This window comes from Otolemur garnettii, unplaced genomic scaffold (genome assembly GCF_000181295.1).
Source record: "Otolemur garnettii isolate 467f Iridium unplaced genomic scaffold, OtoGar3 scaffold00055, whole genome shotgun sequence".
Taxonomy (NCBI): Eukaryota; Metazoa; Chordata; class Mammalia; order Primates; family Galagidae; genus Otolemur; species Otolemur garnettii.
Genome location: NW_003852450.1, coordinates 9,175,101 through 9,198,470, shown reverse-complemented (window position 1 = coordinate 9,198,470; position 23,370 = coordinate 9,175,101). Strand labels below are relative to the sequence as shown.

The window sequence follows — 23,370 nt, the reverse complement described above, 5'->3', positions numbered from 1 at the left end:
ACATCACAGCTCACAGCAATCTCCAACTCTTGGGCTTAAGTGATTCTCTTGCCTCAGCCTCCCAAGTAGCTGGGACTACAGGCACCCCACCACAATGCCCCGCTATTTTGTTGCAATTGTCATTGTTGTTTAGCTGGCCCAGGGCAAGGGCCGGCCGGCCTTTCTTCCTTCTTTCCTTCCTTCCTTCCTTCCTTCCTTCCTTCCTTCCTTCCTTCCTTCTTTCCTTCCTTCCTTCTTTCTCTCTCTCTCTCTCTTTTGAGACATAGCCTCACTCTGTCACCCTGGATAGAATGCTGTGGCATCATAGCTCACAGCAACCTAAAATTCTTGGGCTCAAATGATTCTCTTGCGTCAGTCTCCCCAGTAGCTGGGACTACAGGTGCCTACCACCTCGTCCGGCTGTTTTTAGAGACGGGGCTCTCGCTCTAGCTCAGGCTGGTCTCAAACTTGTGAGCTCAGGCAATCCACCCGCCATAGCCTCCCAGGGTGCTGGGATTACAGGCTTGAGCCACCACACCTGGCCAGTCAAATCTAATCTCAACAAATACAATTGTGAATGCAGAAAATGTTGCACATAAATATTTGTTTTCCCAAGTAGAAACTTAGACTAAAAGAAAAAAGAAAAGATTATTCCATTAGAAAATTCAAAACAAGAAAAACAAATGGTTCCACAATGTGGGAAAACACACGCATTGCTCTAAGAATTCAGATTTTATTATTCTGAAGAACAACAGGGATATTCGGCTAGAGCCTAAATCCACCCATGGTCATTTGAGAAATACTTCTTTCACAGTAAAGCATGACTTGGATTTTCTCTGTGGATCCAAGCAAAGAATAAAACTTTGAAATTATGAAAAACGATTTCACTTTGATCATTATGCCAGCTTAATCTCAAAGTATAAGCTTTACTTTATTAGGATAAAGAGATAGGTTGCCCTTTTAACCAAGTGACCAATGGACAAACAAACTAAGGTTAACTCCTCATCTAATGAATAGGCATGATTAAAAAGTTAGCTGGCCAAACCGTGAATAAATAAATGTCCATAAGCTTGGAAATGCTATCTGCTAGTGTTTTAAAGTGTCGATCGCATTTGCAGTCATCGCTTAAAGAATTAATGTCTGCCAATGTTATCATCTCAACTGTATTTACAGAAGTCAGCAGAGTTATGTCTGCCCTCTTCTATGCAAAGAGGAGATGACATCAAGGGGGTATGTCACAAGCCTAAGTTTAGTAGTGGATTTAAGCTGGTTTGGAGTTTTACCCACTAAGCATGATCTTCTGACCCCTCAGTTTTACAACTTTCCACTCTCTGTGCCGCATAGCACCTCTCCACTTCTGAGTTAATCATTTCTTTGCCATTATCTGCCAAGAGTTCTTATCTCTTTTGCTGTCACTTTATAACAGGGTCCTCTTATCAACCTGGACAGAGTCATGTGATCGGCCAAAGCCTATCAAAAGTTTCCATTCTTCTGATTAGAAACCATCATGAAACTGGATACATGGTTTACAGCAGGTCACTAATGCTGGAAAAAGTACAGAGTCCAGGGAAAGACTTGCTTGTAACTTTCTGAATTCTACTTTTTTTTTGCTTTTTCTTAACTTTCACTAAGAGTTTACTATAGTCTGATGTGTCCTTCCCAACAAAATTTGACAAGCTACACTACACTTTTTCTTATGCTCAATGATTTCTGCCTTAAACCAAAGGACTGCCTATAATTTCACTAAGAATGTCTTCTAATTCAGACACTGGAGATTTACAAGAATCTTTAAAGCATGGAGTTACACCCATTGGTAAGTAGAAGCTGCTCTGTTTATTATCTATTTATTATTCTACTACTCCATTAATATGTGTAACTTAATCTCAATGACAGATTTTGTATTTTAAGTCACTGCCCATGTATATATTTCCCATTTACCTTGCAGTTCAAAGAAAGCAAATAGATATTTTCACATTGTGAATATTATTCATTATAGCCAATGTTTGGGGATGTCATTCTATTAGCCTAAACAGCCAGAAATTATAATTCATAATATATTGAACTTTATGCATAGTGTTTCCTGATAATTTTTAATCATAAATAATAAGCAAAAATGTGAACAGTTTGAAACAACTTAATTATATTGAACAATCGTTGATGTGACATTTCGACACACAACAGTATGTTTTCTCTTTCACTGCAGATGTTCTGGAAATGTTCTTATTCTATTTGGCAAATGAAAGTCATGTCAAAAAAATTATCAGTTAAGGTTTAGAGGCCAAGAGGTACCATTTTTCAAAATAATGAGCGTGTCTCGTTTTTTACAAACAGACATAAGCAAATAAAGCTGTTTTTATTTTTAAAAATGGAGAGTTTCAAACTTGGTAATTTTGCAGCAGGACTATATCCGATTAATCCCAAAAGTATATGAATAAAGAGAAATGACTCTCAGTGATAGAAATCTGTTAGAAATCACCCTCTTCTTTGCCTTAGTTTTTGAAGGACCTGTGGCTTTTCTGGTAGTAGTTTTCTAAGCTGTAGGACCGGAATTGCCCTCTGAATTTTTAAGGGCCTGTCCTGAGCTCTGAGTTCCAGCTCCATGGTAATAAGAAGGAAAATGAAGGCTTGCGCTTCCCCTCTCTCTCCCTCGGTAGTCAGCTGACTCCACAGAACGCAGTGATTGCTTTTTTTTATGGGCCTACTACACCCTAAAGTATATCACTTGAGGAAATGTTTACCAAAAAATGTTCTGTACTTACGAAAAAGAAAACACGGGGAAAGCAAGCAGAGCGCAACAGCCAATCAATTGCTCTGCAGATAACCAAGCAAATGCGGGCACAAGAAAGAAGATGGGACAGACGCACAAAACGATTGCAAATCTTTTACGATGATGGGCAAAACCCCGGCGGTGCGCAGAGGCGAGGCGTAGTTCCGGGCAGCGCCCGCGCTCCGCGGAGCTGGGGCTCGGCGCGCTCCCGCCGGAGACGCGGAGCGCGCGCGCCCGGGTTGGAGCGCGCTCGGAGGCTCACGCCCGCGCCGAGCGACCCCGGGCTCCAGCGGCGCGCCCCCCTCCCAGCACTGGTTAAAATAAAGAGCACAGCTGGGGCCGGGGACCACACACGCCGAGGCCTCGCGGAGTCTCTTGGACTCCCGCGGTGAATCAAAGAGGGTGACGTAGAGAGGTAAGAGGCTTCTCTCTGCTACTGCGGAAGAAGTGTAATTTCGCCGACCGTCCCCGCACTCACATCGCAGGGCTATGCTGGGACAGAGGCGAGTCCTTCCCGAGCCTGCACGGAGAACACCCTTCGGTCTGGGATCGGCCCCTTGGCGGAGAGCCAGGAGGCGCAGGACTGTTGCAGTTGCCCCGCGGGGCTGCAGAGGTATTATTCCTCAAAAAAAAAAAAAAAAAAAGAGGCGCCCACCTGTCATCATTTGGGGTGACGGAAGTCCAGCCCATTTTCAGGCAAAAGAGATATCTTTTTGGCACTTGTTAGCAGCCACCCTCCCCTTCCCAGGCAAGGCACGCCTCTCCGTCTTTTGGTATTGCAGCCCCACAGGTAGTCCGCACCTACATCTTAGTAACCCGGAGGAGGCTGCTAGAGAGCTGGTCTGTTCAACGCATAGTCTCTAAGGGGTGCTGAGGGTCATTCCCAGAAGTTTTGGCTGACCAAGGCATGCAGAGGACTGAGGGAGAAGATGGGGCAGTGTGGAGACATCAGACTGAATCGTTGGACTGAAGGAGCCAACTGCATTCCTGAAGGAAAGCTGCCCTTTGAATGGGTCTTTCTGATTATCCTAGGCAAGGCCTACTGAGAACCCAGCAGTGTGAGGTCTCTGGGTGGCTTTCAGATGGCAAAGTGCAAGTTGGATTGAGGGATGGGGAGTGCTCCACAAACCTGAGCCTCGTGTATGTAGACAACAGTCAGGGTTTCTATCTCCACATTTATTTGTGTTGTATTGGGAAATGTGCCTCTTTTTATCTAAAAAGCTTTCTCCATGGGTCTTAATTGGGCATGGCATTCTCTTCTATGCACACTGGTGGTTACATGGAAATTATGTATAGATGTCTGTGTTCTTCCAGCAAAGTAGAACTAAGATAAAAGTAGCACATGTGGGCACATTTGGACCTACCATTTGATCCTGCAACCCTATTACTAGGTATCTGCCCAAAAGAAAAGAGAAAGTCATTTTATCATAAGGACATTAGTACCAGGGTGTTTATAGCAGCACAACTCTCAATTGCAAAGATGTGGAAGTAACCCAGGTACCCTTCACACATTAATGGATTAATAAACGGTGATATATGTATACCACGGAATACTTGTCAGCCATAAAAAGATGGGGATTTCATGTCTTTTGTAAAACAAGTACTTACTGACATCTTCACCTCCCAACAATGTGCCAAACATCTTTGATTTGTATTAAACTTACATAATTTTTTCAAATTAAGTACATTTACACAACATCATATGCACATCCAATATCATATTGCACATTATGTACAAGAAATCACTTCTGCATATTTAGGGGTAATATAATACATAATGCACAACGCAAAGACTATTGATTGAGTCTGTAATATAAGGTTTGGTCCCCTGAACACTCTTGGAGTCTGATTTTATTTCAGTGATAAACCTCCAGCAAGCTGTGTGCCCATAAGAATCTCCGAAAGTTCTACTGACTTCATTCAGTAGAGCACATGATAGCCGTTATGTCAACCTAACCTCTAAAGCATATCAGAGTTACTTTCAATGCAGTTTGGGATGGCAGTCATTCTGGCTGGGTTCCAGCTCCGTCCTATAATCCTAGCACTCCAGGAGGCTTAGGGAGGAGGCTTCCTTGAGGCCAGGAGTTGAAGATCAGCCTGAGCAAGAGGGAGACCTTGTTTCTACTAAAAATAGAAAAAATATCCAGGCACTGTGACAGGTACCTATAGTCCCAGCTACTGGGGAGGTTGAGGGAAGAGGAGTCTTTAACTCAAGGTTTGGGGTTGCTGTATGCAACAGAGAGAGACTTTGTCAGAAAGAAAGAAGGAAGGAAGGAAGGAAATACCAGAGTGCCAGAATGCCAGTCACTCAAGCCCATATTCTGATTCTTGCAATCACTCAAGCCTTTGTTGGATTCTTACAGGTGGGGCTCAGGGCTTAGGCTGTCAGTTTGTCAGTTTCCTCCAGGAAGTTAAACTCAGGAGCCTCCTTCCCTCACTATCTCAGCCCATCTCCAAAACGGTGCTTCCCAGATTCCTCTTTCCCGGCATGGGTCCACAGGTGTGACCAGAGTTAAAGACTTCTTTAACACCTCTTTTAATAAACCAGGAAAATTGTGTGGAGAAAGAGAGAACAGGAGCATAGAAATGCTTTTCTCCTTTACTGGACCCTTCCACCAGACACAATGTCTAGGGTGATCTTGGATCCAGCCTTGAATGTGAACTGAGCTAGAGAAGGACAGACCAGAGGTTCAGCCTCCCCACAAACATCTCCAGAGTACTCTCAGCAGGACCAGACACTCACTCCCCAGTTCTAGATCCTATCAGTATAGAGCTACTTCTGTGACTTCTTCCTTACTCTTCACCTTAGTACAACTATTATTTCTTTGAGAAATCCAGTTGACTTCAAAGAAGTTGAAGAGTTTAGGGGGTATTGTGATCTGGGAAGGCCCTGGGAAGGATTTGAAATAAATACATTGAACTTGGGAGATGAAGCCTGAGAAACCCACTGGATTGAAATTGACCAAATTGATAAAAAGTTACTTCTTTTTTGGAGGCAAATTTTACCTGTTTTGTGGGAACATCTGTCACACGTGGTTTTGTATGATTGATAAGAAAAGATAATTGGAATTTACTCCAAATGAACTGAACACAGATGACCATGAGCACTTGTGCGAGCAGTTTCATCTGAGGATAATGTAATTGTCACTGAAGACTGTGTCAAGCCCTATACGGCAATCAAGTGGTGAGCAAGTGTCTCCCACTGGAAGGATCTATTTTTAACGGTCCTAGGATGGTGACTGATTCTCTTAGTTATTTTCCTTGTGGAATGAGGAGTTTGGGTGAAGTTAGGGATTAAGAAAGACAAAAGAGAACTGATACTTATTAATAGCACAGAATGCTGCTTTACTGGCCCTCTCTCATGTAACTAGGAAGTTTCCTTTGTCAACCCAATTTTACTTATTAAAAAATGGAATCAGTAAAAATCAAGTGATTTACTCAAGATCACTCAGCTTCTCAGAAAACAGAGCTGTAAATAGAACCCCAGAAGTATGATTATGAAATCCATGCTCTTTCCTGCAGGTAGTAACTAATTATTCTTGTTGCTATATAGGAATTATGACTGAAAATAATGTTGGTCTACTCAGACTTTCTTCCAAAAGACATTGTAAGCTTAAGAAAGACACCTGTAAATTCTCTTTATCTTCCTTTCCTTCCACAGCGGAGATCAGATTTAGATCCCTATGGAATTCTGAAGGATGGGAAGGGGAGGGGGAACCTATGAAGGCAGAAGAGAGACAGCATCCGCTGAGAGGATTGAGGTCAGAGCATGGTTGAGTTGGCAGGTACTCTGGTCTCCTGTTCTGGAATTTGCTGGAAAGATCTCTTGAGTTTGAGTGTAGTTCAGCTTGTGGATGTCTGGTGTACATTGGCAACTCACAGGATTACCACCAGTGACAAGTAGCTTTGAATTGCGTGGTAACCTCTGTGATCTCCTGGACCCTATCTCTTTCCCTGGCTCAGAAGCACTTACTTGTTACAGAGAGTCAGAGTGTAAGGACAGCAGGGCAATCACTCTAAATTACACAGCAGAAACAAACATAGTGTTGTCCTATGGGAGGAGGGGATAGGGAAAGAGACTATTTAGGAGCCTTAAAAATAGAGAAGAAAAAGAAAACTTTTGACAAATCCAGCTGGGTCTCCTGCAGTGAGGTGTGTTGGTCCGCAGCTCCGCGCACTGTAGGAGCTGGATTCCCTACTCTGGTCCGGACAACTGCTCGCGTTCCCACGCCCCCTCTCAATAAGCTCCGCCTGCTCCAGCGGTCTCCAGAGGATTGCTAAGAAAATCGGTCCGAATCTGCTGCTTGGTCCTAGAATTAGCCTCCTAGTTTCCACACCAGAAACTCTGGAGGAAAGCGAATAAATTGTCCCAACTCTTGCCGCACGCTGACCACCATCTCTTTATATTAGTAAAAGCTGTCTTCAGATTGAAGAAGCCGATGACCTTTGAACTGCGCAGCCTCTATGACAGCTGGGACCCTAACACTTTCCCTAGTTCCGCGCCAAGTCCCCGAGGGTAATTACACCACTCTAACCCCCGCCTTTCTAAGCCCTTATTTCCTTTGCTGACCAAGAGTGACCCAAATTGCTGGACGCCCACATTTCTGCGCTGCCCGACGCTCTTTGATCTTAATCAGAAATCCCGCAGCTCAGGGGCTTTCCTGAAGGATGCGTCTGCGATGGATCCAGGTCTACCAGCGCTGCAAAAGCCGAGGAATTAGGAAGCTGTGTGGATGCTACCCCCTTCTTACTCCTTTCTTCTATCCAGAAGTTTCCAGTATGGCCGGATACAGTTGAATGATAGCCTAGAATAGTCTAGTGCTCAGGCGAGGTGAGGGGGGTTAGAGAGTGGGATTTCAAGGGTTCAGCTGATTTCATAAGCGCTTCCTGGCCTGGATCAGGATGTTCCTCGCGAACTTCAGGTTGATCCCGTGGCTGGACGGCGGGTGGAGAGGTTCCAGGGGATGGAATCTCAGTTTTGAACTGGACCTGGGTCAAATTTCCATTTCAATTACAGAGAGAAAGAGATAGATTAGAATGGACCACCAGCCCGAGGCTTATTTTGCCCAAGCCGCTCCCTTCTCAAGACCGAATCTCCTGGTTCACCTCGATGGGCGTTCGACTGTATCTAGGCAGAGCGTGCCTGGACCCCTGGGCTGGGGCAACACGCCCCAAAGACAATGAAGTAAAAAAGTTCTTCAGTGAAATCTTTTTATACAAAGAGCAGCAGGTTCTGATAATCCAGGCCAAACTCTCCATAAACTCCTCCTTTTCTTGTCTGGGGCGGGGGATATATTGCCCAGTTAATTGCGTCAGCCTTCATTTTTCTCCCCGGGGAAGACCGGCCCGTGACACTTGGAGAGATCTTCATGGCGACTGTGAATCAATCTCCATTTGCGGGATCGCCCTACGACCAGTCTTTCTAGGGGTCGAATGTCTGGATTGGCATCAGTTCTTCCTCCTGTAGAGGCTGTTGTCCACGAAGTTTTTAGTTATTTATACATACAGCAGAAAGGGATTTTTTTTTTTTTAAACAAGGCACTACTCACCTACTCAGGTCTGTTTTTCAAAGTTTCAGGCAACACGAAGCTCTTTGGTAGTTCACATGGCTGCTCTGAAACTTAACCCATCTCTTTTTAAAACGAAGCGCTCAAGGTGAGGGCTGGGGGAACCTGGGGGCGGGGACGGATAGCCCTCTCCCCTCCCCCAGGCCAAGACAGAAAGTTTTCCGCTAAAGTTAATTTTCAGAGAAAGGCAAAAGCAGTTTCTGATAGGCTTTTAGGGTGGGAGGGGTAGAAAATTTAGGCAGAGCCCGAGGTTCAGTAAGCTGATAAATTTGCTTCTCATCTCCCTCCGGCTATCCCAGCCTCGCGGTGGAGATCTGAAACAAAATCTAGGTATCTTTCCGGGGCAAAAAAGTAGATACATGGGAACAAGAAAATTGTACTGGGTTAGAAACACCAAAGTGTGGGAATGGAGGGGATGTGAGAAGTTGTTTCCCAGGATGAAGGTTTGCAAGTTCCGTGAGCGTTTAGATGGATCACCGCAGGTTTCTACCCCCGCGCCCGCGAGAGAAAGGTGTGTCTGCCATCCTGTGTTTGCCAAGCCTGGGAAACTTGAACCGCTCCTGAAAATCTTGACATTTTATCCTTCTGCAGCCCTCACCGGTCAAGCGGTCGGGGTCGACCGACACTGCTCAGGTCAGGTCAAGGGCTGGCTGCTCTCGGCGCGCGCTCCGAAACGCGGCGCGGACTCTGGAAAGGTGGAGGCGGCGAGAAGGGCTGGCATTGCATCCTCGCGGGTGGGGAGTGCGAGACCACCTCTGCCCCAGCCGGCTGGGCGAATGGGGCGCGCGCAGCCCCATAACGCCGAGCGTGGATAAAATATGCTAGGATAGAGCTTCTCGGGCTCATCAAGGCTGCGGGAGCCTCCCCGAGCCATCATCCTTTGTAATTGCAACCGTCAATCAACACTTTAAGTCAGAAGCGGGAAGGGCGAGCCCTGGAGACCAGTCCTGTCGGAAAGGAGGCGGAGTAGAGAAGGTGGGAGGAAAGGAAAGAAGTTTGCCAGAAGTTGGTAGAAGGAGCGCTAAAAAAAAAAAAAAAAAAAGCAAATGCTCCCAGTGGCTAAAGCCACAGCTGTCCTCCTCACCCCAACCCTCTATCCCCAGCCTCCCAGGTCCCAGATTCTGGTCTCCGACCTCTGCCATCAGTTAAATTTCCCACTGGCTGTAAGGCAGAAGTGGATTCCTAAGTGTGCTTCCACTAAGAGAGTGGGGATTGGTGAGATGTCCCCAGCGGCTATGAGATGTATCTGCTTGACTGCAGTTGGCGTATTTGTGGGTCAGTCTAGACCACCTCCAGCATCAGCATTTAGACCACACAAGCCCTGTTCACCTACTTCCATCGCTGCCTTCTCTTCCCACCGTTACTTGGCTCTCCTCACATTTTGGCCTTAAGAACCTGGAACCATCCCCAGGTAATCTATCTTTAGACACCGTGAGCTTGGTTGGATTCCTTCTCCTCTAGAATTCCATTCCGGGGGACGCCCAGACCAACCCAAGCTCACCCCTTCAGTGGAGGCCCCTGTCCAGAGGAATTGTAGGACCAAGGAACAGAATAAATGTCATAACCAAGATGGTTCCGAGAGCTGAGCAGCGGTGCACTTGGAAGGCAGTAATGAGCCTAGTGTGTCCAAGCCTGATTACAGTTGTCCCTGGCTCTGAATCTGGCATCCCCCTTAAACCCTTTGTAGAGCAATCCTAAGAACCTTGAGTACCTAGGAACCAGTAGAGGATTCCACATCTCCTCCTCTGCAGGCGGGATTTCCCCATCTGTTGAGGGGATCTGGAATAGAGCCCGTCCTAGGGAGTCCTGGGCTTTGGAGATCCTTTGGTTCTTAGGAAAGGCAGGGTTTCTCTGAGACTTCCTGATCTTTCGGTCCCACTCTGGTTCGATGCTAACTAAGCTGAGGTGTTGGCCTGAACTACACCATAAAAGCAGGACAGAGAGCCCTGTCCCTTTCCTCCATGCTATAAATTCATCCATGGGACTTTATAGATTTTTAAAACCTCATCCAGAGCCGTTATTTCCCCCCCCCCACTTTGTGAGAACCTTTCTTTCTTGGAAAGTCTACCTGAAGGGAGATAAATGGATGCCAGCTGGACTTTTGCCACTATCACTGTCGGTTTGGGGGGATATGGTGGAAGCACAGACTAGTGTGGATAGAGAAGTTAGTAGTGTGGCCTAAGCAAGTCCCTCCTGCCTTACAGCTGGAGTTGTGAGCTTGCTCACAAAGCTGCCTCCCTAGGTCAGCTTTGGCCTCAGCCTCAAGTCAAGGCAGGGCTTCTTGTCACACTACAATTGCCTGTCAGAGTCCTGTCAGACCTTTCAACTTCCTGCAACTCTCCTAACCTCATCCTGCTCCACTAAGAAGAGGTGGTAAAGCCACCACCACACTGGGGCTTGGAGGCTCCCTCTGGACCAAGAGTGGAGTCCTGCATCCTTGCTATGCTGGTGTCTAGGAAGGCTACATAAGTGCTCCCATAAGCTCTTTGAATTGTGGTGGCTTTGAAATAAACTGATTTTGAAAGTTTGCCTGAACTCGTAAGCAGCAAAGCAGGCACTGTGAAGAGCTCTGGGACTGACTTCCTTTCTGAACAATGCAAAAATGTATATTCCTAGTTCATATTTAAAAATAACTAGTAATACTGCAAATGTATACCATCATGAGAATCTGAGCTTAAGGGCCACTTAATTTTGACAATTTCAGCCCCCTTTCCCACACAAACTAATTGACTAGCCTCCTTAACTTTACATGTTTCCATGAAAACTGAAGATGCTCCTGAATCTGAAATCTCAGTAACTTTGATTCTGGATATATATTGAAAAGCATGATAACAAATCAGTTTAGAGCAGTGGTTCTCAACCTTCCTAATGCTGTGACCCACAGGTTGAGAACCGCTGGTTCAGAGTAAGTAGTATCTGAATTGCCAGGTGTGGGTGGGTGCTGAACAACCCATTTTGTGTAAATTGTGTATTACAAAGATTGGAATAATTTTCAGTTCACCAGACACTGGACTAGGCAGTTGGAATGTGTGATCTCTAGGCCATTCAGATAGAATAAATTCAGATCTTTTGAGATTCAAATTCACCCCCTTGTGGGTGGACGCTGATAATTGCTCAGTTGTACTGCAGACGCTGGATATGAGGCTTTTCACAGGCAGTCAAGAGGCTGGAAAGAATGTTTTTCATCTTCTTGGGATGAGATTTGAAAACTTTGAAGATGTGGCTGGGCTGGTGGTCGGAGAGCTTGCATAACAGATGGTTCTTTAAAACTTTTTTTTTTTAAATGCTGGGCCTTCGGGCCTCATGTGGATCTGTCCCACTAAAGAGACACCAGAGTGAAAAAGGAAAGACCATACTGATCCTTATATTCTATATGAAAAAACAGTTCACTAAAACTGGGAAGTCTGTCGCCTAGACAATCGTGGGCATGAGTTGAGACTCGTTTATAAGTGAGCGAAGGAACTGGAGAGTAGCGTGGGGAAATAGGAGTAGCTGTCTTTTCCTCTAATTCCCAGCAAGTAAGTGAACTCAGCGACGTGTTCAGCTCCTCAATGAACCCGGACCCCCGGTCTCTCCCGGGCGCCAGGGGCCCACGGTGTCGCCTCTTCACGCACCAAGGGCCCTGGAGCAAGGAAGCTGGGAGACCCTAGACCATAGACAACACTGCATTCGAGAAAAATAGTCAGCTGAATTCAAGTATCCCTTTCCTCCTTTGGTTGTTTAAATGGGTGTTTAACTCTCCTGTATCTCCCCACAAGACATACAGGCGACAGCACACACACCCCCACCCCTTTCTGTAGTCTCCCCTCAGCTCGAAGAAATCGCTGCCCAGGCTTCTCCTTCGCCGCCGCGCTGACAGAGGTCGCTTCTCACTAGCCGTAAGACTTGGCTACATTTACATCCCACCAGCCCCAGGCCAGGGTGGGGTGGGAGGGGGTTAAGGCGGGTGCAGAGGTTGGGGCAGGCTGGGGGACTGGAGCAGGAGCCTCGTCCTCATTGGCTGGCAGCTAAGTGTCCGACCTGAGTCCGGAACCCGCGTCCGCATTCTCTGTCTTCACCCTCCATCCCTGCCTTCCTCCTCCCCCGGCCCTACTTACCTCCCCTTCCCTCCTTGTCTTCCCCTTTCCTTCCCAGCACCGCCACCCTCGGGGCCGGGAAGGGCTGCTCTCGGACTCGCGGGAGGAGTGGACGAGGCAGGAGAGGGAGGTTGCACCTTCCCAACTCCACACTTGTGATAGTGAGCGAGAGGGAGACAGAAAGAGATAGGAGGAAGGGGCGGAGAGGCGAAGAGACCACAGAGGAGGAGAGAGAAAAGTGTGGCGAGAGAGAGACAGCGAGAGAGACCCCTGCCGATCCTGAGCCAGAGGGCGGGTGGAGAGGGGAGAAGGAGTCTCCAGAGCCGTCCGGGAGCTGCGGCAGCGGCACCGCCGCGGTGGCAGTAGCAGCCCCGCGGCCGCCTCCGCTGCCCGCCGGGAGCTCAGCGGTTCACCGATCCGCGCCCGGGCAATTGCGCCCTCACAACCGCGGTCGCCACCGCCCTCGCCGAGCTAAACCAGGGCTCTCGGGTGCCATTCTTCGCCTCATTTCGTAGTCCCGACCTCTTCCTCGCAGTTCGGAGGCGGCTCCGGAGCTGGGAGACAGAAGAGGGCTCAGAGGTCCTGTCCGCCCGGAGGAGGCGGAGGCACGTTCCAGCGAGCGGGTGGTGAGCGGGCTCCCCGGTCGCCCCTTTCCGCCGGAGTTGAATCTGTGCCGCCCGTGTCCAGGTGCTGGGCTTCCGGACCCACACGGACCCCTTATTCCCGCTCGCAGCCACCTTGTCATGCTGCCCAAAGTGGAGACGGAAGCCCTGGGACTGGCTCGATCGCATGGGGAACAGGGCCAGATGCCGGAAAACATGCAAGGTAAGGCGGCGCCGCGCGGCGCTCTGGCTCCCGCGGCTTCCCCACCCCCGGGCTAGCTCTGCCGGCTTCAGCCTCGCGCGGGCACTGGAGTGGCCCTGCTGGGCACTCGCGGCCCTCTGGCTCCCGCGGCTTCCCCACCCCCGGGCTAGCTCTGCCGGCTTCAGCCTCCTGCCCGGCGCGGGCACTGGAGTGGCCCTGCTGGGCACTCGCGGCCCTGGCCTTCCAGACGGCGCGGGGCGCAAGCCCCCTCCCTGGGTGCAAACATAAAAGTTTATGACTCTTGAACAATGCAGGGCAGAGGTTTTTCCAAGCGTCGTATAATTGGCCGCTTCTAATTAAGAAAAGAACGGGTTGGGGCTCTATGGCAACCTGAGCGGAGTAGTTTCAGGCTAAAGGTACTTTAGAATAACAAGATCATTCTAAGAAATGGAATGTCTCAGTAGACGCCGGACCAAGTCCTCCGTCATTGAATTGCTATGTATTGTACTTCTTGTATGGAGGGAGAAGACCCTGCCTGGGAAAGTCAACCACAGAAAGACAAGGTGACACCCGAGAGACTTGTCGCGTCGCGTTATTAGAATGGCATGTAGGCACCCCCAAAGCCCAGGCGGACACTGGCAGCTGGGTCGGATTTGAACAACTTCAAAACTGTTGGCAGAACTGAGGAGAACCAAAGTTACCCCGACTCCATTCCCCGCGCGGCTGGTGTTGAATGAGTTGGCTTGGGGGGCGGGGAGGGGGAAGCAGCGGTTAGCTTCTTGCTACTTTTTAAAACCCAGAGCTGGGAATATGAAGTCCCATTTTCCCCCCAGCTCTTGATTGCCAACAAATAAACAAATCCTGTCGGCTATATTTTCTCCACATTGCAAAATAGCAACTCTAGATCTGGCTTGTATTAAGCGCTTCAGAAGTTTATCACATTTGCCCCGGGCCGGGGAGGGAACAATGCTAGGAAAAGTCACCGGTGCTCTTCCATCCTCGCCCCTTCCAGCGTGCAGGATGTGCGGGCCGGCGGGCCTCTGATCCCGGAACGCTTCCTGCCATCCCCTTGCGCGAACTTGAAAGGACCGGGGAGGTGTTGAGAGCAGAGTTCAGGGCTGGTGCACTCTGCGGTGCGGAGTAGGCGGCGCGCCCGGGGCGCTCTGGCTGGTGGATCTGACGTTGCTCCACCGCGAGGGTGAAAAGGGTTGCGGGGGGAGGGGGGCGTGAGTTCGGCTGGTGCTGTCGATTACTCCCTTGGAGACCCCGGGGTCTCTTTAAGCCTTCAGGTAGGGCTGTAGGTCCTTTAAGCCTCCAAGTAGGGCTGTGGAAGTCTCCTAGGGTTGAGGCCCCAGAGATAGTCTTGTGGGTCTGGTTGCTGGCGGAGCTGGGCTGGCCCCAACAGGCGTTTCTTCCCAGCACCTGGAATTCCAGCGAAGTGGCGCAAAAGGAAGCAGCACCGGGAAGCCAGGCGGGGCCTTCGGCCGACAGCTCCGCTGAGGGCCTAGACTTGGGGCCGCTGCGTGAGGCCGGCGCGATTCTTGGGTCCTAAAGGAAAGTTTCTGCTTTTCATTCCGGCTCCCAGCATTTCTGAGGAACTCGGGAAAGGAAGCTAAGGGAGACGCGGGTCAAGAAGTAAGGGAGGCCAAAATTAGTGCTTACTTAAGGGCAGGGAAGAGAAATGCCATCCTAACCTTTTCTTTGAAAAGCTCGAGGGGGGCCTTCTTGGTACACTATCTAATGTCTCCAACCAGAAAAGTAGCTTTCCCTGGTGCCCGGGACGCGGAAGCCGCCTGCCGCTCTCTCTAACCCCTGCTTAGAAAGCATCGTGGCGGGAACGACTTCTAATGGGACTAGCGGCCTGCCGGTTGAGCGGAACCTCAGGGGACAGGGATTTCATTTCCATGCTAGCTCTGGTTCCAACCTGTCTTGTGTCGGTAGTCCAACTCTTAGGAGAACCCAGAAAGAGAATTGCTACTAAGTCCCGGGACCGCGCACCGCTGGACTAACTTCAGGAGAACTTGTCCGCGCCCGCTCTTTGAGGCCCTAGCTTTCCAAGGTCCTCTGTCCCCTCTTCTAGTGGCTCTCCAAATGCTTGATTTAACTGCACCAGGACACCTGGGAAATTCTGAAAGACGCCTGGGCCTCGCAGGGCAGCGTCCTTCTCCCCACTCTGGCTCTGTCTTTGGATTTTCCGAGAAAGTGCCCACCCCCATGCCTCGATCTTTGCCATGTGGGATCCCCGAGGTGGGCACAGAGTCTTCCTGTTAAGTGGTTTCCTATCTGCGCACCTTAGGTGTGAAGTTAGAGCTTACTTTGCTGGGGAAAGAGAGGTAGAAAACATCACCTTTGGTAAAGTACTCTTTTTTTCCCCGTCCCTAAAACATGCAAGACAATAATCAAAAGTTTTAGGAGAGCTATAAACGTCTAGGGGCTATAACCAAAACTGCTGAACCCTCAGCCTTTCCCAACCCCCCAGGTTCCCAAAACCCTAGTCGGGATCTCTTGGGTCTGGGATTCCGGCCGGCACCGCTGGGAGGACTAAGCCCAGCATTTATTTCCTTTTCACGGAGTGTAGACTACTGCTTTGGCTGGAGCCTCTTTTCCCGGGATTCTCCCAAACTCTGGCTAACTCACTCCGGTGTAAGCTGCAGCCTAGGCTCTGTGTCCGGAAGAGGCGCTTCAACTTAGCGAGAACGCGCTCAGCCTCTGTCCGCTAAGTGTTGCAAGTGACCCCCCGACGGTACTTCCCGAGGCCCTCTGAAGCCGAGAAAAAAAAAAAAACAACTTTATTTTAGAAAGAACAAGTCATCGGAAATGAAGCCACTGTGGTGAGAGAGTGGCCGAGTACTTTGGCGATGGGGTGGGGGCTATATCTCTTTCCTTTGTGGTAAACAAATCAGAGGAAACTTCTGCCCGCTGTGGGTTCTCCCATCCCCCCCCCAGCTCCACCCCCCGGCAAATGCCACTGATTAACTTAAAACAAACTCCCGTGCTTGTTTGTGCTCCGTGGAGCTGCCGAAGCCGGGACGAGAGCCGAGTGCGCCCAGGGGTCCCGGAGAGCGCCCGGGGGAGCGCGGGCAGTGGCCTCGGCGCAGACCTGTCCTCGCCCTCGGTGCCCGCCCACCTGCGCCCAGCGCAGATGTGGAATCCCTGGGAAGGGCCTGATCAGGTACTTCCCGGGTCTTCTGGTCACTGCCCTTCCTGTGCACAGTTTACCTTTTTAGCTGCGAAGACTCATGGCCGGGCTGCGTCCGGGGCCAGGCTGTTACCAGATCCCGGCAGTGAGCCGCGCCGCGCGCGGTCGGCAGCGGCCTGATTTCTGTTTAACTTTAACAGGGTGATCTTCAGGTGTTTATATTTTGCAGTGATGATCGGAAACATGTGAAGTTCATTACAGAGCTTCAATACTTTGCGACGAAACCAAACCCTCCTGTGTATCTTTTCCTCTCTCCCGTCCGGGCGGCGTCCTCTCTTCTTTTTCCTTATTTTTATTTTCACAGGCGATTTTCAAGCGTGAGGAGATGAAAGTGTCCGGAACAGAAAAGTACGTGAACGCGAACTGAACGTTACGATTATTCCAACAGATCTGGAGCCGCAGTCTGTTAAAGTGGGGCGGCTTTTAGGGCTTCAGTTTCTCTGTTGGAGAGTTTGCAAATTGGCGCTGCTATCCTTAAAAGCAAGGTGCACTTGGAGCAGACTGCTTCAAGAGTGAGGGAAGAATGTGTGTGTTTGTTTCTCTCCGTAAGGCAAAAGTGACATTTTGGAACCTTAATTTTTCACAGAGATTTTTAAAAAGAAATCCTAAGTTGTTACTTTATGCCATTCACGATTCCATTCTAACTTGTTACTTTGCAGAGTTATGAGACTTGGGTTCAACAGTGGTCAGTTTAAAATCTGCACCAAAGAAGTTGGAATTATTTTTAAATTTAAAAATAGGACGTGCATGCTCATTGATGCCGAAAGATGTTTTGCTTTCACTGGGTAAAAGTGTGACCTGGGCGAAAATTATTTTTATTTTGTATTTTACCTGCTGATACTTGGCCACCAATCACCAAAATGCTTTTTTGTTTCAGGATTAGAACCTACATAGGACGTTAATTGGAGATTACATATATATATACACACACATTTCTCTCGTTTCAGTGTCTCAATTTAAAATGGTAAATTACTCCTATGATGAAGATCTTGAAGAGCTTTGTCCTGTGTGTGGAGATAAAGTGTCTGGGTACCATTATGGGCTCCTCACCTGTGAGAGCTGCAAGGTTTGTTCACGTGTTACTACCTGAAAAATACAACGTTCAAAACCAAAATAAGCCCTGGGATTACTTTTTTAAAACTAAATTTGGGTTATCTTTTATAGACTCAATTAAAACTGAGAAAGTAAGAGTGAAAAGAGTTAGTCCCAGGGAGATGATTCTTAGAAATATGTGTCTGATTTAGTTCCAGAGGCAAGGATATTTCTGCTGTTTAGAAAACTTTGCCAGTCTCATGGATTTAAAATATTTTACTGTCGTAAAGTGATGTAACTGTAGAAAGACTTCCATTTCTAACAGTCCTAAATATCGATTTTGCTTGACTTATATTATATATTTAAGGCATCGCGCTGGTCTTGGGAGGGACCATGACAAAGTATTTCCCAAATACATTTTAACTTTGGAGTATTCTGTGCTATCAGTCTGAAGTTTTGTTTTTTTTATCCACAGACACACAAGTCTAAATTCCCAACTGTGTGATTCCATCCCACTTCATTCCAAAAAGGATTTTTAAAGTTTTTTTTTGAAAACAACACAATTTTAAAGATTTTGGTGAAATTTTTATCATAAAGACCCAAGAAACCAGATTTTGGTTTTTAACAGTAACTTTCTCAACACATATGACTTATTAAAATACCATGATTTTAATATGTAAAGTGTACCATATTGTTACTAATAATATCAATTATACCTTAATAATTTATCTCAGACCTGTTTTTATCATTCCCAGGAAATTCAGTATCCACCATTTTCAGTATTTTTTTAAAGTAGAAAACTCAGTACAATTACTGAAACCACTACCAGGAAAATTCCTTCATTCTTTATAACAAAGATTTTTTTTCTCTTTGTGGCCAGTAGGAAAAAGATGAATATTATAGTAAAGCTGTTCTTAGGTCATAAAGCTACACATTTTATTTTTGAGTGAAATATAAGCACGTGCTCTGTGTGCTACAGTTCAGCTCTCCGCAATTCATGCTTTTCCTTTCCATTAGTTTCACCTTTTTTTTTTTCCTTTTAACAGTTCCCATACTTGAATGTATTCCAGTGGAATTAAGAGCATTTTCCCACTTTACCCTTTAAATCCTTTTGCTTTTAACTGTCCAGTGTTGACATTTGTGAAAGATCTGAAGTGTTTTGCTGTTCAGTTTTTCACTGGCATTTTATAATAGTTTATCACTGAAATTGCATCAAACTACATCAGACTGCTTCTTGAATACTTTTGTCTGGAATGTGTAGGTAACTAGGAAAATAGATTTTTCATTTTTAATCACTGGTCAAGAGACATTGTACACTGTAAAAAAATATACATTGTATTTTTTTTCTGAAAGGTTGCATAGCCAGATCTCCCCAAGATTTGACGTAATTCTTCAGGAATACTGTTCTGATGCCAGAAAAATCTCCACTGTGGCCTGGTACTGCTTTGGAGGGTTGTTCTTGTTGAAATGTGAAATAAAACACAGAACCTCAGAAGGGCTTCAAATGGTGCAATGAAAAGATTAATTGGTGATTTCCTTAAAATGAAACAATGGAAGAGACGGGTGTTCGATTTATAATACGTCTCACTATTTTCTCTGTCTTATAGGGATTTTTTAAGCGAACAGTCCAAAATAATAAAAGGTACACATGTATAGAAAACCAGAACTGCCAAATTGACAAAACCCAGAGAAAACGTTGTCCTTACTGTCGATTTCAGAAATGTCTAAGTGTTGGAATGAAGCTAGAAGGTAAGATTCTTCTAAAGACTACTGCTTATTAAAACTCTCCAAGGACATGGACTTTACAACAACATTGTACTCATAGCGTGGTAACATTATTTTCCCAATCTTTTAACACTGTGGACAATAATGTAAGATCTTTTTTATGTTTTGTCTGCAGAATAGTCTGAGTCTCATTTAAACATCGACTAGGAAAAAAAAAATGATATAGCAGTTGTTTCTCCTTTTTACAGCTTGCGGAGCTGATGCATTTGACACAGAAAGGTCAGGTTATGTGAAAACAAGACTAAAACAACACAACTAAAAATTATTTGCAAAAACTATAAGAAATAAAATATCCTTTAAAGTAAAATATCTCTATCTACAGATAGAGATTCTCTCATAAAAGTTTGATTTCAATCTTTCCTTCATAATGATTGGTGTGCTGCTAATAATAGTTCCTATTAATTTCATGATTCTTAAGTAAGGGTGAAAGTCTTTAATTGTGAAAAACAGTTTCTCATTCTTTGTGATAGTGTAGGAATGCATGTTCCTTTTTTTTTTTTTAAGATAATGACTGAGTCTGCAAAATAAGAAAATTGAGAAGCAAGAAACATGAAAAATAATGAACTATTAAACTGGTAGCAGTGGTTTGACAAGAACAGGAGAGTTGATTCCTCAAAGGTCACACTAAACTTTGTTACAAGAGCAGAACCTACGCTACAGTGCCCAGATTGGCAGGCAGTAAAGGTTAATATGTGACTGCTGCAAATAATTTGTACTTCACGGGCTATTATAGTATGTTGCTATTTTCCAACCTCCAACCTACTGGATTTCCATGGGTTAAATATACTGCAAATAAAGCAATAACAAGAGATGCGTATCACTGATCGTGCTAGATACAAGAGTCCATTTTACGTGATCAATGAGGCACAGGCTATATTTTTACTTGGAGCTTTTCTATTCTATGGAATCATACTAAAAAAAATTCATATAAGTGAAATTGCTAACAGATTCCTTCCAAATAGAAGTAGCCACTTTGGTTATGAGGGCTTTTAAAGTCAGTATTGTTTTTTAAAAGAGAGCCAGAAAGAAAATAACCAATGGTTATTCATTTCCTTACCACCAATCATTTTAGTATGTCTTAAATGGTGAAAAGTTGCAGTATGTGGTTACTATAGTACGAGACTCAGAAGAGAAGTAAATGTTGTGATTTCATACACGATTGTTTGATTTTTTTCTTCAACAAAAGAAAAAAGGTTGCATTTTAAAATACATCATGCTTTCTTTTTGTATCTAAGTCACTTTTGGTATATAGTCAAACTCCCTTAAGAGTGATATGGTACGACTGAATATTCAATAAATTATCATCCAGATGAAAAACCCTTCATGATCTTGTACATTATTCTGGATACCTAGAATTCACAATAAATTTTTAATGTTACACTAATCCTAAGATAAAAAGCTCAAAAACTTAACCTCCAGCAATTTCAGTATGTCATAAGCTGTCAGAGGTCTATGGTTTCTGTCTAATTGCCATTGGCCTTTATGGACTTAGAGAACTACTAACTGACTTATTAGGCATGGCCCCAAATTCCATATGCCGCTGTGGCAGAAGACTCTCTTGACAGCTTCTGAAATGAATTTATTTTAATTACATCCAACTCCACTTAAGTTAAAAATACTAACTGGTAATTTTCTGATGTTGGTTCATCAAGTCAGGTGAAAAACAATTTCCCGAGAAGAGCAGGTATCCAGCCCTTTTACAATTGCAACAAACTAGCTAAAGTAGCTTTCAGGGAGGAATATGTCCAAAGAGAAAATACTGCATTTTAATGCAGAAATGATGATTTGAGCCTCCCCTCAAAAAATACCCAGAGCAGTTTGGGGTAGGAAAACTGTTGTTCTTTATAACAATGTGAAATGCCCTTATGTTTAGCAAAAATTATGAAATCTCTTCTGTCTATGAAAAGGTTAATATGTCGCTACATATCCAAAATATATATATATAAATATTTTTTTGATGAGAACATACACTTGGAAAGAATTCACAAATACAGAGGACATGGTTTTTTTGGAAACCTTTGTAGGCCATTGTAACGAAAACAACCACACATATAACTACTTCTGGTTGATTTCTATCCAACATTTCTGAAGATCTGGAGATCTAAAGAATGCTAATTTACATCTTATTTATAGCTTCTTCCTTCCCTTTTTCCCCCCAAACAGCGGTAAGGGCTGACCGAATGCGTGGAGGAAGAAATAAGTTTGGGCCCATGTACAAGAGAGACAGAGCCCTGAAGCAACAGAAAAAAGCCCTCATCCGAGCCAATGGACTTAAGCTAGAAGCCATGTCTCAGGTGATCCAAGCTATGCCCTCCGACCTGACCATCTCCTCGGCAATTCAGAACATCCATTCTGCCTCCAAAGGCCTACCTCTGAACCATGCTGCCTTGCCTCCTACAGACTATGACAGAAGTCCCTTTGTAACATCCCCTATTAGCATGACAATGCCCCCTCATGGCAGCCTGCAAGGTTACCAAACATATGGCCACTTTCCTAGCCGGGCCATCAAGTCTGAGTACCCAGACCCCTACACCAGCTCGCCTGAGTCAATAATGGGCTATTCCTATATGGATAGTTACCAGACAAGCTCTCCAGCAAGCATCCCACATCTGATCCTGGAACTTTTGAAGTGTGAGCCAGATGAGCCTCAAGTCCAGGCCAAAATCATGGCCTATTTGCAGCAAGAGCAGGCGAATCGAAGCAAGCACGAAAAGCTGAGCACGTTTGGGCTTATGTGCAAAATGGCAGATCAGACCCTTTTCTCCATTGTTGAGTGGGCCAGGAGTAGTATCTTCTTCAGAGAACTTAAGGTATGCCACCAGCTATTGCAACTTTTAATACCCCTTTCAAAAGAGACCTGTCTGTGTTCCTAGTTAATATATGCTTAGTGCTGAAAAAAAAAAGTTGTCCTTCCTTTTCTTCTTTGTGTGATTTACAGAGTAGAAGTGTATTTTATCAAGACCATTACAATTGAAACTCTATGGGGCTCTTAATTTAACATAAAATATAGAAAATTGGGAGGGTTCTTTTCCCAAACAGTAGAATGTCTTTATTCCTTTTAACTAAGATGGTTTATGGCTAAAAAAAAATTCAGTCCATGTGGAATGGCACCTAATAACTATGTTTTTCTGATTACTGAGTAAAGTGCTATATTATAATGCTGTCATCTTAATGGTTTCTCTCAAAGGAAAAATGCCAACTTTGAGTTGTGTTTAGACTCTTAAAAGTGGTACCACAGGTTAATAGTAGGTACTTACTACCTGTTTACCTGGACATTAGGTAGGTAAAGCCTTTGTTTTCAGAGCAGATTCCAATAGGATGTTTACTGTCATTGGATGGGAATGGTCACGTGGTGGCTGCTGGTCTGTTTGGCTCGGCTTTTAGTTCACATAATCTGTCTGTCATTTGATTTTAATGGATTGGTACATTGTAAACACAGTACTTGTTTGTATAGGGATCTTGCTTAACTATATAATTATCCTATTTCCCCAAACTGAAGACTAAATTAATATGGGAAAGTTATTTAGAAGTTTGGGATTTAAGAGCGGCCACCAGACCACATTTGGTAGCCAGGCTGCTCTTTCCTGTTTTAAAAGGCATCTTGGATTTGATTTCTAAGTGTATTTTATTACAGAAGCAATGTCTTCCTTTTGCTATCCTGGAGGAAAACGTGGCTGCTAAATATCTGTGACTTCCGACTAGCACAGGAGATTTTAAAATCTCTGAGAGAAATACAAAGCAGACTTTTAATTTCAAGGGTTACTGTTAAAAATGGCGTGTTTACCTAGGTGGACTAGGGACTATGGAAGCGTTACGCAAATGGGAAATAATTTTTATATCGGTCTTCATTTAATCCTGCTTGTACTTGGAAAAGAGTGATCTGAGCAGATCAAAGTAAGTTAATAAAGTGCAAACAGCATGCTGTTCCCACTGCTGACATATCCAGCTCTTTATTTTCAAGTCCTTTATTGCTACCTTAAAAGTCTGAAAGGCTCGGCACCCATAGCACAGTGGTTACAGGCCCTGGCCACATGCACCCAGGCTAGTGGGTTTGAACCCAGCCCTGGCCAGTTAAACAACAATGACAACTGCAACAAAAAAAATAGCTGGGTGTTGTGGCAGGTACCTGTAGTCCCAGCTACTTGGGAAGCTGAGGCAAGA

At 45.6% G+C, this 23,370-nt stretch overlaps 1 protein-coding gene across 3 annotated transcripts in view; it reads left to right on the top strand.

Annotated features, from left to right (window-relative positions):
• Positions 1 to 1,513: 1,513 nt before the first annotated feature.
• The window catches only part of NR5A2 (nuclear receptor subfamily 5 group A member 2), a 138,788-nt gene continuing 116,931 nt past the window's right edge, over positions 1,514 to 23,370 (top strand). The window contains exons 1-5 of one of the 3 annotated variants that reach the window (XM_023514547.1): positions 1,514 to 1,792; positions 13,077 to 13,214; positions 17,340 to 17,458; positions 19,032 to 19,173; positions 21,373 to 22,019. In XM_023514547.1, coding sequence (XP_023370315.1) covers positions 1,729 to 1,792; positions 13,077 to 13,214; positions 17,340 to 17,458; positions 19,032 to 19,173; positions 21,373 to 22,019 — 1,110 coding nt within the window. In that variant the 5' untranslated portion in view covers positions 1,514 to 1,728. The remainder of the gene's footprint in view (positions 1,793 to 13,076; positions 13,215 to 17,339; positions 17,459 to 19,031; positions 19,174 to 21,372; positions 22,020 to 23,370) is intronic. The other 2 variants (XM_023514546.1, XM_012806678.2) reach the window with 2 other exon arrangements.